The 19,959-nt window shown below is 41.2% G+C and overlaps 1 protein-coding gene across 1 annotated transcript; it reads left to right on the top strand.

Annotated features, from left to right (window-relative positions):
- Window positions 1-744: 744 nt before the first annotated feature.
- On the top strand, window positions 745-11,494 carry erap1b (endoplasmic reticulum aminopeptidase 1b). The gene is made up of 19 exons (XM_075467496.1): window positions 745-1,097; window positions 1,400-1,912; window positions 2,165-2,303; window positions 2,510-2,644; window positions 2,806-2,926; window positions 3,316-3,470; window positions 3,656-3,769; window positions 3,960-4,091; window positions 4,236-4,367; window positions 6,096-6,179; window positions 6,352-6,509; window positions 6,769-6,848; window positions 6,960-7,143; window positions 7,409-7,565; window positions 7,860-8,044; window positions 8,159-8,320; window positions 8,401-8,541; window positions 8,740-8,821; window positions 9,971-11,494. The coding sequence occupies exons 2-19, from the start codon at window positions 1,428-1,430 to the stop codon at window positions 10,139-10,141; spliced, it is 2,817 nt and encodes a 938-aa protein (XP_075323611.1). The 5' UTR covers window positions 745-1,097; window positions 1,400-1,427; the 3' UTR covers window positions 10,142-11,494.
- The last annotated feature ends 8,465 nt before the right edge of the window (window positions 11,495-19,959 follow it).

Raw genomic sequence — 19,959 nt, 5'->3', positions numbered from 1 at the left:
ACACACACACACACACACACACAAAAGAAAAGGATGGTGGATGGAGATGTATCAATCAAAAATGCAGGCTGTCAGGCGGGAGGATGGATGAGGAAAAAATGCACTTTCTTAACCAAAACAAGGCCAAAAGTGCTGCAAAGTGAATGTAAAAAATGTAAAACACATCAAAGCAGAAACATGACTGGATCAGAAGAAAATACACAAATCAATAAAAATGACTATCAGGCCAATGGGAACAAAACTAGGAAGTACAACTACTGAGTAAGTAAATGCAAGCAGGTGTGTGCAAAGAGGGCAGTGGTGTAAGCAGCAGAATTTAAAAAAGGTGAGGAACAGGTAAATAAGAGGCAAGACTGAAAGGAGTGGACAAGGATGAAACCATTTGGAAGAGAAAAGAGAACTGACCGAAAACAAATAAGAAATAACACATAAACCATCCATCCATTTTCTCTCCAACAGTTTTTATGTTGCATGTGTCTAACATTGCATTTTCTCTTTTGTTTGCGTGGCTTCCCCGTTTTCTTGTTTAATTTTGTAAATCGTTGCACTTCTTTTTTTGTCTATTTCCTTTCTTCCTGATTGCATTCCGAGAATGTTGCTGAGTTCTGCGAGATGCTGTCCAACACAAAATGACCAAATATTTCGGCACATATTCACGTTCCTCGGCGCTATGTCGCCATCTGCTGGTCAAATATGTTATTGTCACGACACGGGACTTCCTGTTTCTTTCCGTCAGTGTCACTTTTAAATGAATCGTCGTACCTGCTTCGGTACCTTTTTTTGTTTGTGTCGACTGAGTAATGCAGTAACGATACTTTGGTTAGAACTGTCGCGAGCGCTTTATGTGGTTAAAACTGTGTCGGAAGTTGTCATGACTTACAGCTCCTGAACTGTGTGTATGAGCTGCAGACATGAAAAGGAGCTTTGAAATCAAAGCTTTTACTAGTCGTGCCGCACAGATGTTGGTGATACACTAATTGCTGACGCTTAATCCTGCCAGAGGTTTTCTCTGCTTTTCCCGGCATGCAGTTCCTCCTCTTTCTTCTGTTTCACTTTCAGTCTTGCAGTATTCGGAACTGCGTACAAAGAACGAGACGGTAACGTTGAAATTTTGATGTATTGTCGACATAACTGACTGATATTTGGATTGTTGGGCAACAGAATATATGACTCTTCATTTAGGGCGGCATAGGGGTTCTTCTATAGAGATTTATGTCCATAAATGAATGGAAATATGTGTGAAATCGAAAGTGTTGCATTTCCAGCTCCTCGGCGTTTGTCTTTCAACGTGTTTGCCCAGCATTCGTTTAATGAACTATTTAAATATGTTTGAAAACAATATAAAATAAAAATAGGTGATGCTAATGTGAAATGTGGTGCTATGTTACTAATATTGCAGGTGAGAGTGTCCTGCTGTCGGTGCCATCATGCTACCTCTCCTGTTGGTGCTCTTTGTGCCATTTCCTCCATCATCTGGAGCTCAGATACCAAATCAAGATCAAACTAAAGGGCACCCCATCGCCACCAATGGCCAGCTGTTCCCCTGGGACCGCATGAGACTTCCCAAAACCGTCTCCCCCTTCCACTATGACCTTACTATTCACCCCAACCTCACCACTCTCGACTTCACTGGTGTTGTTCGCATAGAACTTGATGTGCACGAAGACACCAGAACCGTGATTCTCCATGCCAAGCAAATGCACATATCCAACGCGGTGCTGCTGGCGCCTGAAGGCGTTAGGCCCTTGAAAGTGCTGGAGTATCCTCCTTTCCATCAGCTCGCCCTGCTCTCAGACTCAGTGCTGACCAAAGGCAGGAAGTATGAGGTCCAGCTGGAGTTTGCTGCCAACTTGTCCGACAGCTACCATGGTTTCTACAAGAGCAGCTACCGCACCAGTACTGGGGAGGTCCGGTAAGACCACTAAGCTTCTTTTTCTGATTACATTTTTTTTCTTTCTTTTTTTTCATCCATCCATCCATTCATCATCTTCCGCTTCTCCGGGGATCGGGTCGCGGGGGCAGCAGCTTGAGCAGAGAAACCCTTTTTTTTCCGTCTCTGGCAAATACAACATGGCAGACAAAACTAATTCATTCAGGAAAAATAACTGAAATAACACTGTGTAAGTTACACAAATCCTAAATACAGCTGTTTTACTTCACTCAGGGTCATGGCATCTACGCAGTTTGAGGCGACTTTTGCTCGTGGAGCCTTCCCCTGTTTCGATGAGCCTGCTTTTAAAGCCAACTTCACGATACGGATGATAAGAGAGCCACGCCACATTGCCATTTCCAACATGCCCAAGGTACTGTATGTGTAAACACATGTATGACTCCTCAAAGGTGCCTCATTCCCTTAATCAGGCTGTCAAATTAGAAGACGTAAAATTCACACAATACATTTTTTTCAAAATTAAAAAGGTATAAAAGCACCAGAATGTAATGTTGGTAGGGAATCTACTGCCCTAATGTTTCTTCTCTCCATTACTTTCCTGTTGTTTACGCGTCTCAGGCTAAAACAGTGGAGCTGCCGGATGGTTTGCTTGAGGATCACTTCGACATGACTGTAAAAATGAGCACTTATCTGGTGGCCTACATCGTGTCTGACTTCCTGTCTGTGAGCAAGACCACGCGGCATGGTGTCAAGGTAAGACACACAACAGGCACTGGCTGAGCCGTTGGTTTCACTCTCTAGGTCAGATACTCTAGAATAACCCGCAAAGTGTTTTAAGTTGCCCTCAAACAGCTCGTATTATTTGATCAAACTTAGCCTGTTTCTTCATCGTTCTTTGCTGTACTCCCCATCAGATTTCCGTCTATGCTGTCCCAGAGAAGATTGACCAGACAGCCTATGCTCTGGAAGCTGCAGTCAAGCTGTTGGACTTCTATGATGATTACTTTGATATTCCCTACCCACTTCCCAAACAGGGTCAGTGAATATATTCTGATATGGGAAGCAGAACTGCAACAGAGGCAATATTTATTTAGTAGAAAGGCATTTTCTACCTCTAAATTACTGACTGATCGAGTCAACTGACACATTTTAAGTTTAAGGAAATACTTAGTGTATACCATGGGCTAGAATAAGTATAAATAAACATCCCCCTATGTAAATAATTTGAAATGTATGTCTTGGCAAATGAATGAGAGATCACAAGAAAGTCTTGGTCACAAGTCTTTGACCAAGCAGACCGAGACTGCACTTGTGTCTTGTGTCTGTGTAAAACAAAAGAGAAAATAATTGAAATATGCTAGCATAGATTGCAGATTGCTCTCAGATGACACAAATCTAACATATTTAGATGTTGCTCCCTGCAGACCTGGCCGCTATCCCTGACTTCCAGTCCGGTGCGATGGAGAACTGGGGGCTAACTACCTACAGAGAGACTGGCCTCCTCTTTGACCCCAGCAAGTCCTCTGCCTCAGACAAACTGGGCATCACCAAGGTCATCGCCCATGAGCTCGCGCACCAGGTAGCTGGCCTGTTACAGTAACATTTGAGCTAACACATTCGCCATTCTGTGAAAAGTAGCACAAGTTGCATTCAGTAAAGACAAACTGAGGGTCGGCATGGACACAAGTTCCAGATGTTGTTCCATTTGGTTTGCGAATGTAGATTAAGTGAAATACAGTTTTTGCATGTTTGCTACCTGTCCAGTGGTTTGGGAACCTGGTGACGATGGAGTGGTGGAATGACTTGTGGCTCAACGAAGGCTTCGCCAAGTTCATGGAGTTCATTTCCCTCGACATCACCTACCCAGAACTGCACGTGGTGAGAGCTGAGTCCACAGATCTTAGTCTTTTTCTTTTTTATGCATGCTATCTTACTGTTTCTTTATCATGGGGTTGAATTCAGAACTGACTTTCTTAAAAAACAAGAAACATATTCTTGCTCTTTAAGTATAAAGTGCATTTATTGGACAAGACTACAGAGAGTCACATTGTAACTGTCTTTATCTCAGGATGACTTCTTCTTGGGTAAATGTTTTGAGGCCATGGAAGTAGACTCCCTCAGCTCCTCCCACCCCGTCTCCACACCTGTGGAAAACCCCACACAGATCCAGGAGATGTTTGATGATGTGTCATACGACAAGGTCAGGCTCATTCTGCCAGAGGGCCCAGCTTTGAATGTGGATGCGCTTGAATGATGCATTAATATATTTGAGTACTCTGCGCACAAAAGGACTTGTGAGTGTGGGTTAATTTTCGTTAAGTCTGCTTTGGTTTATATTTTTTAGGGAGCATGTATTCTGAATATGCTGCGGGACTTCCTCACTCCTGAGGCCTTTGAGATTGGCATCATCAGATACCTGAAGCGCTACAGCTACCAAAACACCGTGAACAGCCACCTGTGGGAGAGCCTAACTGATGTGAGTGATGTTTATGAAGGCTGCACCACAATGCTGGTTGTCTGGTTTTAATTAGAGATTAACACAAGTTATTCAGGTTAGAGCTAAAACAAAACGCTGCTTATGCATTAATACAAGTCCATTAAAGCTGCATTTCACTTTCAGGAACTCTCTCCAGGTACTTTGAACCTTTAGAAAGGGACAGTTCTTATTTTACATGGGAGCTGGCTGCAGTGGTTGGTCGAGTAGTCTCAGGAAAGAAGTTGCACCTGTCCTCTCATTCATCTTATCCATCCACCCATCCATTTTCTGCACACACTTAATCCTGTTCAGGGTCCATCACAGGGGCCACACAGAGATGAGCGAGCCCAGTCATCTTGTGATATTTGCTAAAATCTGTTCTTACCGTTTGCAAACCCAACATTCAAACTCAGCCCCTCGTGTCTCAGCCGACGGAGGAGTGGCACAGAAAACACATCAGCTCTGCTCTGCTGGTACGTAGTTCTTCTATAGTGCGTTTAGTGGCACTGCAGCCCATTAAAAGGAGTTTAACAAAGGTTAAACAAGTCAATGGTAAGCAAATGAAGCCTGTCTCGCTCCCAACAGGGGTCTGTATGCTGAAAATCCCATATGTAACTTCGGCAGGAGCGACCCGCTTCTGAAGTGTCGTGATGCGCGAGAGGAGTCGTTTGTGTTTACGGCACTTAGCTAGGTACTGTATGCTAGCTGTAGTTGTAGGCTATGTGTTCGCTTGCGTTGAAGAGCCAACACCAAGCGTTTCATATTCTGCCTTTCACAGACTGAATATGAAACGTTCGATGTTGGCACTTCCCATCTTTGTGAAATTTCTCCAAGCGTGATCTTGTTCATCTACCATAGTGATCTGGGTTTTAGATCGTAAAGAGACAGGTGATGATGGTGCTCTAATTCCTCCTGAGTTCGAGACGTAGCCTAGCTTCAGAAATACACGGACTGACCTGATTAGAATAAAAATAGCGTTTTGATCCGAACAAGAATTGTTATCTACACTTGAAAATGGATTCATTTGTTCGGATTATGATTGTAATCGGAATAGTGTAGAGCTAGTCTGCGTTTATTGCGGCGTGTATGTTGGTAGTGCTTGCGCGCATCTGTCTAAGATGTAACTTTTGTAAGCGTCTGCTAATACAAAGGAATCACTCCACGAATACACCATGATGAGGGAAGAATCCCATTCAAGATCAGCAACAGTCCATCCATACATCCATTATCTTCCGCTTGTCCGGGGATCGGGTCGCGGGGGCAGCAGCCTGAGCAGAGAAACCCAGACGAGCTGTCCCCGGCCACTTCCTCCAGCAACAGTATTATAGCATATTATTTTGAGTTCTCTCTTCAGAAAATCTCTGATTATAGTATCTTACGTGGGCAGTCTACACTTGTGAATCAGATGATTTAACTGCACTGACTAAATAACACAACGGCAGCATTCGCCACGATGTTTAGTTAGTGGATGTGTATAATACAAAGGTGGGCATTTTTACGACAGTGTAGAATTTCAGGTTGACCAATAGAGATCGCTATACTGCCGCTAAACTACCTTGTATCCCTTTAACACCACCCTGCAGGGGGCTGCACATTCCGTGCGTATGCAGCTGAAGTGCCCTTACAGCCTCTCACCTGCTTCTCACTGCTCCTCACCTTCAGTCAGTGAGGAAGGAAGTACCATATATTCTGTATATCTGGTCAAAATTCTCTGCTTCTGCCCACCAGATCTGCAGCTCTGATGATTTGGACGAAGGTCGAATGAAACACGTTGAATTCTGCTCTAAACGTAAACTCCAGTCCGGAGCCTCTGTGAGTTTTTTTTTTTTTTTCGAAACTATTTCTTATGCAAGTTTACACTTCTTCAGTGTTTCCTTAAATTTCTATCGTATTCTAATGTGAAAATAGAAAAAAAAAGACTTGCAGGTTCACATGTAAAATAGTGCAGTGTACCTAAATGTGTGATGCGGCTGGTGTTTCACAGAAGTGGTACTCAGGTGATGAGCTGGATGTCAGGGCCATCATGGACTCGTGGACCCTGCAGGAGGGCTTCCCGCTTGTCACTGTAGAGGTCAGAGGTCGGGAGGTCAGACTCAGTCAGGAGCGTTACCTGAGGTCAGATGATCCCTCCCTCACTGAAGGGTAAGTAAGATTGGATGTGCTATGGCAGGAAAAGTATGAAGTATTAGTTATTTCAGAAGCTTCCCATCCTGCATTTAATGCATATTTTAAAACTATTCTTTATAGACTATTATCACCAGACCTTGACAAAGATGAGCCTTTTCAGATTCTGCACACACAGCAGTAACTCTATGTAGCCATACCTCCATTTTGTTATTATATGATAATTAGATACTTTACTTATTTCTCTAATCGTCTCTGTCAACATGTGTGTTGACAGCTTTCTGTGGCAGATCCCACTGACCTACATGACCAGCACCTCTAACACCATCCACCGTTTCCTGCTCAAAACAAAGACTGGTGAGTATTTTGCTCCGAGACGAGGCCGCTGTATTCACATCTGCTATTGGAAGACCTAAGATCACAAAGCTGCCATCACTTTTAAGCTTGTCGATATTCATCGTCTTTCAGATGTCTTGTACCTGCCAGAGGAGGCGGACTGGGTGAAGTTCAATGTGAAAATGAGCGGTTACTACATGGTCCACTATGTGGGCGACGGGTGGAACTCCATAATCCGGCTTTTGCAACACAACCACACCGCTTTGAGCGGCAACGATCGAGCCAGCCTCATCCACAACGTCTTCCAGCTGGTCAGGTCAGTTTCCTGCCGCATCGCTTGAATTTACTGCTTCTTCTTTATTACACAATACTTGGATGTGAAGCAATTTAATCAGTTAAGTTAAAATAAAGTACCTTTCATTCAATATACACTTTGTGAAAATTTGTTGTTTGCTTAGTTTTGGTGGTTTGGTTCTGCAACGGGCTGTTAGTTTTCAAATCAGTCAGTCATGAGTCTCCTTGAATAAGGATGTGAATTTGAAGGTGCTGTGCTGACTTGAAGGTTGTCCTGTGTGTTGCAGTGTAGGAAAGGTGAGGCTGGACACCGCCCTGGAGCTGTCTCTGTACCTGTCCAAAGAGACCCAGATTATGGCTGTGACTCAGGGCTTCAGCGAGCTTGTACCCCTCTACAAGCTGATGGAGAAGAGAGACATGGCTGCGCTGGAGAATCAGATGAAAGTGAGGCAGAATTCATGGCATTTCATTTGATCTTAAAAAAAACCCAAAAAAAACCAGAAACATTTGAATGTTATAAAACGGAATAAGCTCAGCTGACATCATATTTTGATTAATAAGTGTCACATTTGTGCATTTCATGATAGTGCAGATCATTTGATTACTTACTTCTTTTCTTCTTTTTTTTTAACTTGCATCTAAACATCAATCAGATATGAAACAACCATTTCATGTTTTATTTTTGTATTGTCTGTTATTTCTTCCGGAATCTTTTACAGTGACACTTGTGTTCCTCAGGGCTACATCGTGGATCTGTTTCGGGGCCTGTTTGATCGGCAGGAGTGGACCGACTCTGGTTCAGTGTCTGAGCGAGTGTTGAGAAGTTACCTGCTGCTGTTCTCCTGCGTCAGGAACTACGCCCCCTGTCTGACCAAAGCCACCAAGCTCTTCAACCAGTGGAAGGATTCTGACGGCACCATGAGGTCAGGGGTCACAGCCCAACCAAAAACAGTGCTCCTCTTTCAGTATTTACTGTGTGTAAATGTTAAACATTTTCAAACTGTGTCCTCTGAGCTGAAACCTGTCGCTGTTTTCAGCCTCCCTGTGGATGTCACAATGGCTGTGTTTGTGATTGGCGCTCGTACACCTGAGGGGTGGGACTTCCTGTTTGAGAAGTACCGCAGTTCTCTGCAGATGTCTGTCAAGAGCCGCTTGAAGGTTGCCATGGCTGTCAGTCCACTGCAGGACAAGCTCAAGTGGTGAGCGGTAGATTATGGAAACGGGGACACATCAGTGCCCTGTTCCCCCTCTGTGCTCAATTTTTGTATTCTGCCTGCAGGATGATGGAGCAAAGCCTTCTTGGTGAGGTGATGAAGACTCAGGACCTCCCTGATGTGATTGTCTCTGTCAGCAAGAACCCCCATGGCTACAAACTGGCCTGGGACTTCCTCCGAGCCAACTGGCACACCATGATAAAGAAGTCAGTCAACTCATCGCACATGCATTTATTTCTCCAGGGCCTGATTAGACCTTATCCTCAGCAACAATAAGTCCTATGACTATGCAAGTGATGAACAGATTCTGTATTTTTGCTGACTCGTGTTTTGCCAGCCAGTCAACTTGAAAGGTTCATTCAAAAGCAGGAAAATAACATTATGTGTTTGCTTTGATGGGACAGATTTGACCTTGGCTCCAGCACCATCTCACACTTGGTGACTGGAGTGACCAACCAGTACTCTACCAGGGAAATGCTTCATGAGGTATGTGAGGCTGTTTGGGATTCTTTCACTCTCATATGAGAATTTGGATGGTTAACTTAATGACATCATTTTGCTTTAGGGTTCAGAACAGTTTGCACTAGAATATGAAAACATTCAAACTTTGCTGGAGCTACTTTCAAAGTGTGTCTCACTCAACTCAACCTTCTTTACTGTTAATTGTCCACTAAGGAAACTACCTGAAAAAAACATTCTCTCAGTATATCTGCAGGGATTTATCAGTTTGCTCTTTGAAATAGTCGCACCTTTTTTGACCACACTGAGAAACTGACTCGGTGCAGGCTGGAAAAGTAAGTTACACTTGAATTTGATAACTTGTAGAACCTGTCACAGCTGTAACCTCAGAACTGTTCAGTTCATCAGTTTTCCTGAGACATCTTGATTATAAAGCCCTCTTCATGTAGTGCCACAGCATCTCAGCTGGGCTTAACTTGGCCGTTCCAAAACAGGAATTTTCCTCTTTTTGCAATTATGTATATACTTTTACTGGCCTTATTATGTTTGATACTTTTATTCAACTTCTTATTTTATTGCTGTTTTTCTTTTGTATATATGTGGCGCCAAACGGAGCAGCACTCATTTCATTGTATGCAAGTCAAAAGGCTTTCTATTCTATTCTATTCTACTCTATCCTAAATTTCATGCCATAGGCTTCTATGTTGGCATTACACTATTTGAATAATAAAGAATTAATATTTTTCTTACATTAGACGCATGAACAATTTCTGATTCCAGTTTTGCTATTACCCTGGGGTAAACCAAAAGAAAGCCAGTTATTTAAACTTTGGATCTTTGGATTCGACCGTATTTTGAGGCAATTCCACGAACCACAACTCCAAACTCATTTCCTTAATCGGTACATCTGGCGTCTAGTAGTTTTTGGAGAAGACACCAGCAGAGGTTCACATACTTTGACCAGTCTTTACTCCAACTCTGTGTGTTCCATAAAGTCATTTGTTAGTCTAAAACTGTTTCTGAAGATCACACCACATTTTATAATTAATCAATACAGCAGTCCTGGTCATTTTCCTTTATTTTCCTATCTTAATGTTTATTTATTTTTTCTTATTGAGAAGTTAATGTTTATTTCTGGCTCTTATCTCAAATATTAATCTGCATTCCTGTGCTCAGGTACGAGGCTTCTTTGACTCCTTGACTGAGGAGGCGGGCTCAAAGATGAGGTGCATCCAGCAGACCTATGAGACTATTGAGGATAACATCCGCTGGATGGACACGAACCTTCCTCTGTTGCAGGCTTGGCTGAACAAACGCAATCCCAGAACCCCTCATGACGATTTATAACTCCAGAAGAGACACAGTGCGGATAACGGAGGGAGAAATAGAAGTGTGGACTCAAATGACAAATTATAGGATTTTATGCTTCATGACAACAATCAAACACATCTTTCAGCTAAACTCTGACATCATCAACAGGAACCTTTAGCTAATTTAAATCACAAATTTATACAGTAATATACACCTGATATTTGGATTTTTGGCCATCAAATTATAAATTATTTAAACGTTATTTAACCCGCCAAAACTGACCACGACTTGACAACGGCCTACAAATAGCAAATGAGAGTTTCTTTTAAAACATTTACTTAACATGAACTGTAATTTTTCTCTATGTGAAAAAAGAAGAAAAGAGAAAATCCTCAATATCAGAGAATCTTTAAGGAACTGTCAGGGTTTCCTTATTTCGTCTCTTGTTATTTATTTAGCTTGTTTTTTCTTGGGAAGTTGGTTCCTGATGAAAGCACTTAGAGCAGAACTGGAGACTAAAGAATTCTGCTTCGAGCTGAATGTATATGGAAGCGTGTTTTCTGTGTGAAGTGGGTGTGGGTAGGTTTTTTTAAACTGCTGTGAAGTTTTGGTGTTTGTTAATTCGGATTAGTGCTGCATTATTACAACAGAAAGCGGCAACATACTGTAAATATTATATCGCGTTTGATAAATGGTACATGTTGCTAAAAAGAAATTCACTGCACATCAGATACTTAAAGCTATGGTAGGTAATCCTAGAGAGCTAGCAAGAGAGCTAGCAAGATTCGAAAGTGTCCCCTCCTCTAAGCTCCACCCCCCCCTCCCCATTCCGTCAGTGCTTCATCCAAAGCCGGTGGAACCGCATGCGCACATGGAGCAGGGAGCCGGCAGAGGGGGGTGTAGGCAGAAAGCAGAGGCATCTGATTGGTTTTTTGTAGGCGACCGTCCCGCTGATCTCGGATTGGTCAGCTTTTTCTCAGTCCTGCAGCTGCCACAGAGGTCTGATTATTTTCGTCCCTTTTTCTAAATACATCTTGTGTAGATTTCTCTCAGGATAGACGGACCATTTCACCCAGTATTACAAAATGTGTTTCTGAACAGGATTACCTACCATGCCTTTAACATTGCAGTCCCAGACTATTTCTCACCTGCAAAACCACATAAATAAGAATAAAAACATGGGAATAACAGCAGAAACTTCTTTTTACAGTTTATGAACGGTTGCAGCAAAAGTGATGTAATACATAGAACTCTTTGTAAAAAAAAAAAAAAAACATAAAGATGAATTGTGACTCCGCTGGCCCTGTTTAAACAGTTTTAAATGTTAATTTTACAGAAAAAAATATTTTTGTAAAATTCAATGTTCAATAAAGCTAATTTGATTTGAAATTCAGTTGTTTTCCTCTTACCGCTTTGTGTGCTGTCACTAATAGGGATTTTTTTTATAATCTCTGCATGCTCACCGACTGGCAGTTATAAGGATATAACCTTTGTAACATGACAAAGTCACAGCCCCAGAGACTCATATCCTGGTTTATGTTGGGACGGTAAGCAGTAATATCATCGTTACTGCTCATTCAACTTGGGATAAAAAGCCCACTTGACAAACTAGTGATATTTAGCTTTTTCACTCCTGAGTTGCACCTCAGTATGAACAGGAAGCAGGGTCTCAACCCCTCCAACCCTTGTCAGTGCTACATGAAACTGTTGGAATCAGAATTCAAATTTGATCCATAACGACACAAAAACAATGCACCAAATGGTCGAAAACTGTTAATATTTAGTTAAAGATACTACCAGAAATTCACACTTTGTGTTTGAGTACATTTGAGCAAAGTTTGTCAAGCTTATTCTCCTTCAGGTTTGCATCAATGTCAACAACCCAAATGGCTCAAACCTACACTTCTTAAAGTGCTTCATTTGCTTTCAGATTAAAAGAAAACGGAAGGCTTGTCTTTTTGTGACACGAGTTTACGAGAAACGGGCTCTTTCTAAACGTTAATTCAGTTGATTTCCCTCTCCTGTTCTTGTTCCCAAGGTAACTGCCAGCTTATGGAAAAGGGTCGCTGTTTCTTTAAATTTGACAATGCTGCCATATATTGTTCTGAGGCGCCTTTATCATAAACTTATAAAACATGCAGTTCGGCCACCGAAACTTTCAGACATTTAATTTGATAATGTAATCACACACTCTTCATATAATGATGTAAAAGCTGACCAAAAATACAGTAAAGCTAAGAAAACCTCCTTTTTAATGTATTTCAGTGGCAGATAAGCATTGTGGGCTTTGCCCTCTATCCCATGCATGAGCACACACACCGCACACCACCCCCCCCTCGTCAGCACACCTACAATAAAAACTGCACTCTGCTCCAGTGAGTTTACCCTCTCAGCTCCACACCTGAGAAGAGACGTCTCTGGACCACAGGTAAGAGCCTGAAATTCAACTTTATGTTTCTGCTTCCTGTTTATGAAAGGGTAATGTTCTCTTTCTGATCAAATTCATAACCAAACGAAACAAATTAGAAGCCGTTTGCTTTTCAGTATTTACAGCCTTGGACCCTGTTCCTATTTGCTCACTTTTACGCATGTGTGTGTCAGCAAACATGTCCAAAAATACTGAACAATTGTGTTCTTTTTACTATTTATCTATTTTTTTCTAACTTCTCAATATTGATGCAGCTGATGAAAAAAGTCTGTGATAACATCGCTCACAGCCAACGTTTTGTGTCGGGTGAGTTGCTCGTGACTTGCTGATTTAGCGTGCTGTAATCCAACAGAGTATGTTTTTCTTCTCTCTTACTCATCTGTAAAATACAATCCATTTCTGAAACATTCTCTTCGTCAACCAAGAACAGCCCTCATTTTAGCTTTGTGTACATTATCAAATAATCCAACTGGGTTTCTGATACCACCTAAAGAGGCTCCGAAGGCACAAATCACACAAAAAGGATCACTCTGCATTTACTGGACAGCAATGATTTGTAAAATTAAAAGCAGATGTGGATGCCCCAGATACTCAAATGAAGGCTCGATGTCTGTTATAAACACCGCTAACCGGAACGGATTGAAGTCAAGGACGAATAGAGTACATCTGGACAGACAGGGATGTGACCATCACCAACAAAGATGTGCTCCTCAACGTCAATCATTATTCATCTACGTTTTCTTGTTAATTTCAAATTGAAGTTAAGCAAAAGTAAAATGCTGGCGGGTTTGTGATCTCAGGGACGGCCAGTCATGCTTGCTCTGATTGTTCCAGAGCTTTACATGAGCACAGAGCCCGGGAAAATGTGTGTCAGCTTGTTCAATTCCAACTGTGGATACAAAACAGTCATGATCTAAAGCAAGGACACCCTTTTTTTGACTTGGAAGATCTTTACATATCAGGACTAGATGCTAAATGCACGCCATGATTCAATAGCTTGCCCAACCACCTGTAGCAATGATGTATGATGTATGATCAGTCTCCCATCAGTCTCTCCCATTTTTGTGGAGGAATTTGTTGAGGTTCCTGGCATCTGTTTATGCACAGCTGTCTTTAGGTCCCACCACAGGTTGAGGTCTGGACTTTGGAACCGTTGCAACACCTCGATTTTATTATTTTTCCATCCATTCTGTTGTTGATATTCTGGTGGGCTGAGGGGGTCATTGTCCTGTTGCATGACCCATGTTTGACCAAGCTTCAGCTGTCCAGGTAATAGAGATGGCCTCACATTTAAATACTTCCATATACAGAGTTCACATTTGACTTATTATCTCCACGGAGCTCAGGTCCTGTCACTGCAACACAAGGCCAAGTCGTCACCCCTCCACCACTGTTAGTAACAGCTGGTATGAGGTTTTTGTTTCGTTTTTGCCAAACGTGCTGCTGTGCACTGTGGTAAAACACCTTATCTTTGGTCTCATCTGTCTAAAGGACATTGTTCCAGAAGCCTTGTGGTTTGTCCAAATGCAACTTTGCAAACCCAACCCATGCAGCAATGCTCTTTTTAGAGAGAAGAGGCTTTTTCCTGCAACCCTTCCAAACAAGTGATACTCGTTCAGTCGTTTTTTATTTGTACTGTCATGAACTACACTCCTGGGAAGACAACTCTCTTTCATGTTTCCCACTTGTGAGTAATATTTACCACTGTAGAATGATAGATTGCAAATTTATTCATGACAAATACCATTTGCTTCTTAAGATCATTGCTGATGTCTTTCTTCCTTGGCATTGTGTTAACACAACTGCCAAAACTTCTGCATCCAGCTGCTGAGTAGCAGAACCTAGTTTTTCCACACACCGCTTCTTCAATATGGATACCATTTAGTTGAATAGATAATGATATGATGTAATATGTCATATGTTGTTGTTAATCTTAGATTATATTTACCTCATTTAAGATCTGATGAGAATCAGACTTTTCCTCCTCTTTTTTGCCTTCCTGACACATAAAACTTTCGAATTGAAATATCATGACTGTATGTTGATGCTCCTCTTAAGATTTTGATGAGACTGTACAATGCAGTTTCCCATAAGCACTACATTATTATTTAAATTCCCCCAGCATACACATTATGGTCAAATTTAGCATCTCATGGAACAAATAATCCATGATTCCCTGATATGACGACTCATAATTTGTCATTTGTAATCAGGTTTTATCAATGCCTCAGACTTCTTTCTAAGCTATTACGCCAGTCTTCCTGTTGATCAGCTGACATTCTTGCAACCTGGGGGATCATACGTTATCATCTCACTTTTATGTAACACCACCACCAAGTACAGGTAGTCAGTTATTTGTACGAGGTTACTGCAGAACAAGCTGTAGTAAAATCTGACTCTATATGTCTGTCATATCACTCCCTACAGTATCAGGTAATAATTATATACTCTTGCACCACAGTGTCTATGACAAAACATTTATGAGTTTTGAGGACAAAGTGCATTTTATTATTGATCCAGGAAGAGCATGAAAATCTCTTCTGTGGTAACAGGCTGCAGCATGAGCCCGCCTGAGAGAAAACATGTCCAAATTCTAAAAAAAAATCCAGCAGCTAATCAGAGGCCATGTCTTGAAATTATTAAAGCATTTTGCTGTTGACAAAATCAATATTTAATCTTTGACTGTTTGTATTTCAGGTTCTGTGCTTGGTTTTGTGGCTCCAGCTCCATCAAAGTGTGATCTGTCTATCTAAAGAATGGGATTTGACAATTTTCCTTTTCTTGAGTAAGACATGTCTCTTTTCATCTCTATGTTTGTGTTAGCTTTTCTGCCATTTTGTTGTTTTGATGATGTTTACCCAACAGTTTTATGCATTATGAAGGAGTGATGAAAAGTTTCCATGAACATCTTTGCTGTTGAAACAGTGAAGGGTTATGGTTGAAGTGCCAGACTGAGCTTACTTGGTCCAGTAACGAGACAAAATGTGGAATGAACCAAAAATATTTGATCACAATAAGCTGTGAATTGAAAAAGAAAGTACACCCTCCTTTGATTCTTAGGTTTTACATAAAATTCAAGAAAAAATCTGTTTTTTATGAGGTTTTAAAACAAGGTACAGTAAATACAACATTGGTTAAAGATTTTACAGATACTATATTAGTGTAATTAACAAAAAAATAAATGGAAATGCAGAAGCAGTGTGTAAAAAAAAAACTAAGTAAACCTTTAGTGTGTCTAAAGGAATTACGAGAATAAGGAGCAGCCAGGTGCTGCACTTTTTACGTTTTATGTCAGCAATTTTTAGAAGTTCTTTATAGAAGTTTTGTCAGTTTGCTAGTCTGGGCCATTGAGGTGTTCATTAACACAGTGTCAAGTGGGAAAGACATTAGCCACAATCTGAGAGCCTATTAATGTGAGAATGTGGAAAGGTTATAACAAATTCAAATTCATGACAGAACAAATTGAAAAAGGCCGAACATGTAAGGTCTGTTTGTAATGCCAGGAGAAAACTTATTCTTCCTGAAAACAATGTCATACAGCATAGATTGCATCTGATCAATCTGCAAGACCTCTGGAACGTCCAATGCACTTTGGATATTTGGTCATAATGCACAGCGCCTCGTTTGTTAAAAACTAAACACAGCATATCAGCACAAACACCTCACACCAACTGTAAAGCACGGTGATGGAGGGCTGATGATTTGGGCTGGTTTTGAAGCCACTGCACACAGGACAGGCACCTTGCAGTCATTGAGTCCACCATGAACTCCTCTGTTTACCAAATTATTCTAAAGAGTGCAGTAACAGTAATGTAAAGTGTACTAGAATCAACTGTGAGGCCATCTGTCTGACAGCTAAAGCAAGGTTGAATCCCAAACGCACCAGAAAAGCAGAGTAGCTGAAAAAGAGAACGATGGATATGTTGCAGTGGTCCAGTCAAAGTCCAGACCTCAACCGGATTGACATGCTGTAGGGGGACCTTAAGAAAGCTGTGCATAACTAAATGCTGGAAAGTTCTTTGAACTGAGGCAACGCTGTAAAGAAGGATGTTAAAGAATTCCTCCACAACGATGTGAGAGACTGATAATGTCATTCAAAAAAATGTATCAAGGTTTTGCCGATAGAGATGGTTCTAAAAGCAATTGAATCATCATCACTGCTTCTGCATTCTGGTATAGTTTTTACTGAATTAATAGTTTTTATGAGTTTTTATCATGTAATAAAACCTTGTAATTAAAAGTTGGTACTTTCTTTCTCACTTGACTGTATTATGTAAGGCATAACTAATGCAACGTTTCCTTTATTCAATCAGAAAATGTCCACATTTTTAAAGGATTCTAAATTGGTGCCTATTATGCAGAAGCTGTAAACCAACCTAACTTAACTAACATTTGGAAGGGATCTGAGGTGTACAACAATTGTAATACAGATGACCAATCTTTTCTCTGTTTTGCACACATTTCTATCTCTCTCTAAGGCTCTTCCTTGGCCTCCTGGGCATGGGTCTCGGCATCCTGTGCTGCACCAGCTTCTGTAGAGCGTGCACTCGTTTCCGGGAGGAGCAGATAGAGAGGGAGGTACAGAGGCGCAGCGAGCACAGCCCTCACCTGCAGTCGATATATTTCATCCCCTTCCCTCGAAGCAGGCCGCGGCAGGACAGCGAAGACCAGCATGGTGTTGAGCGTGGGGAGCCCCACACACCACCGCGATATAGCACCACTGACTACTATGGGCCCCCACCTACATACAATGAGGTGATTATAATGCTGCATCAGCCCGTGATGCATTCTGGTTCTTTTTTTCAGGACTTCCATAACCAAAATAAAAAAATATATATATACTGAGCTCAATGTTTAAAAACATTTTTGTTAATTCTTCCAAGTCATTCATTTCTAAATCCGTGTTGTTATTTATTTTTTCTGTGTATTTCAGTTGGGAATTAAGCCTGATGATCTCCCCCCTGCTTACACGGAACAAAACTTTCCTGTGTATCCGACAACGCCGCCACCAGCTTTTACAAACATGGAATCGTTTCAGGCACAACCGCAGGCACAATCACAGCCATAAGGCAGCACCATCACGCTGTACCATGTTGATTATGGACGGTCCTGCACTGCCTCGTGGACTTAAGTGAGCTCGTACCTGAAGATTCTATTATTTTTAAATGGTGACACAAAGAAAAAAGCAGCAGGGATGAGGCAAGATGCACAAGGATGGTAAAGTCGTTTTTCAATCGGCGGGTTGCTGGTTTCCTTACTTCCTAAGTTTACATGTCAGTGTCCTTGGGCAAGATAGTGGAACTCACAACACCCCCCGCAAAAAATGGGTTCCTTCTTGGTATGTCACTTTGTTTAAAAAGCATCTGCTAAATGAATGTAATGTAAATATGCAACACATTTCACTAAAGTAAAAGATAGATTTTGTTTTTTTTGTATGATGATACTTTAAAATGAAAAACTTGAGCCTTGTTTCTGTAATCGTAGCATCGTACCATAGCAGTTTTATGTTTTGTTAATTTGTTTGCACGGTATATTACTGCAGGTTATCTCAACCACTTTAAAAGATATCGATTATGTCCAGTGAAAATACAGGAGCACTTCCAGACTGAAATGTACCGGTACTTGGCTTTAGAGTGTGTCCTGCATCAGGACATTTCTGAGCAATCACTGAGCAATTCCAACCATACATAGACAACACATATCAACTCTGCAATCATACAAAATCTGATTGCACTAAGCTTGTATGTAGCACAACACTATGATAAACTGAAACTGATGTCATTTAAGTGTTCATGAATCTGATATCCTTCAGGACTGACTTTACTATCAGCACCGTTGCATATCTGCATTTATATTTTGTTCTTGATCTAAATATGGAGTGAACAAATGTGTTGTCTCATAAAAAATCAAAGTCTGGACGAATGTTTGGCCTTATGGAGGCACTGTATGTAGTTTCATGGTGTTTTTTTTTTTTCCTCATTTACAACTGAGTTGATAAAGGCGGAAACACACAGTGTGACACAAAAGCTTGTGTTCCTACACTTGATAGCTGTTTAATGTCAGAGATTTTCAAAGAGTGAGAGCCTCACCAATGGGTCTCCAACCAGTTTTAGGGGAGACTCAAAGTGAGCGGAGGTGAGGAGGTATTACATTAACTTATGGATATATCACAGATATATTTACAGATATAGTTTACACATTTAACACACTCTAGGGCAGCCGTGGCTCAGTGGTTAGTGTGCAATAAGCTGAAGGTCAGTGGTTCGATTCCCATTGCCACTCAAAAAAAGGTTAATGGACTGAGAGCTGGAGGGGTGGCAGTCCTCCCCGGGCTGCCCACTGCTCCAGTGTATGGCAGAAAGAAAGAAATCCACTGATGTAATAACCTGTTCATTCAGTGTGTTCAGGTAGTCAGCTGACCTCATTCTTTGGGTACATAACGTTGCACTGCCCCCACAGGCTTGTACGGTAGTCACTAGGCATGATGGACGCATCACTTCCTCCGCCTCTCTTCTTACCCTGTTGCGCCCATCATTCAGATCACATGACCTTCTTCCACTGCTCCAGAGTCTAATCTTTACGCTCCCTAGCAAACTGAAGCCTTTTTTTCCCCCGACTAGCCTCACTGATAAGTGGTTTCCTTAAGGCTACACAGCTGTTTCGTCCCAATCCCATTGAGCTTCCTTCACGTTGTGCGTGTGAAAATGCTCTTACAGTCACTATTAAACATAACCGTGAGTTCTACTGTTGTTGTTTTTTACGATTTGATTTCACCAAACATTTTAGTGATCGCCGATCACAATCATTTGAGATCTAAGCAAAAAAGTGTAGTCAGTGTGGTGTCTGTTTTTCCTAAACTATATCTCAGGGGGATCTTACTGCCTCAGGCTCTAAGTGACAGAGTTGTGTATTAATGTTTCAATCAAGATAGGAGGATTTTCAGAAAGACTTGATGTTTACAACCTTTTTGTTTGTTGTTGTCCGCATTAGCTTTTCTTGATTTTGTCTGTCTGTCTTTACACTCCATCAGCCCGCTTCACATGTGGATGCATAAACTACTGATGAGAGACTTCTCTCAGACTAAACTTTTGATTTATTTCTGAGGACTTGCTTTAAACCTTGAGTGCCTTTTGCGTAAATAAAATAGCATATAAGAACTGCTCAAATCTCAAAGTGTGAATGGTATTTATTGTAGCTGGTCTACTTCATTCTGTGATGAGTAACAACAGAAAAGTTTTGTCTACATCCAACAATTTTTCTCTAATGTCTCCAAGGAAATAGAAATCCTTCTTTATGTCTGTTTATAAAATTTGACACCGTAGTTTTGTGTAAATAAAAATTAAATCTTTGATATTGTGGTGTAAATATTTCTTCAATAAATATATGATGCATGTTTTTTTTTACACATTTATTTTAAGGACACCAG

The sequence above is a fragment of the Odontesthes bonariensis genome, chromosome 6 (assembly GCF_027942865.1).
Source record: "Odontesthes bonariensis isolate fOdoBon6 chromosome 6, fOdoBon6.hap1, whole genome shotgun sequence".
In the NCBI taxonomy this organism is placed as follows: Eukaryota; Metazoa; Chordata; class Actinopteri; order Atheriniformes; family Atherinopsidae; genus Odontesthes; species Odontesthes bonariensis.
Note: the sequence above shows the minus strand (reverse complement) of the source record. Positions and strands in the feature narration are given on the sequence as shown.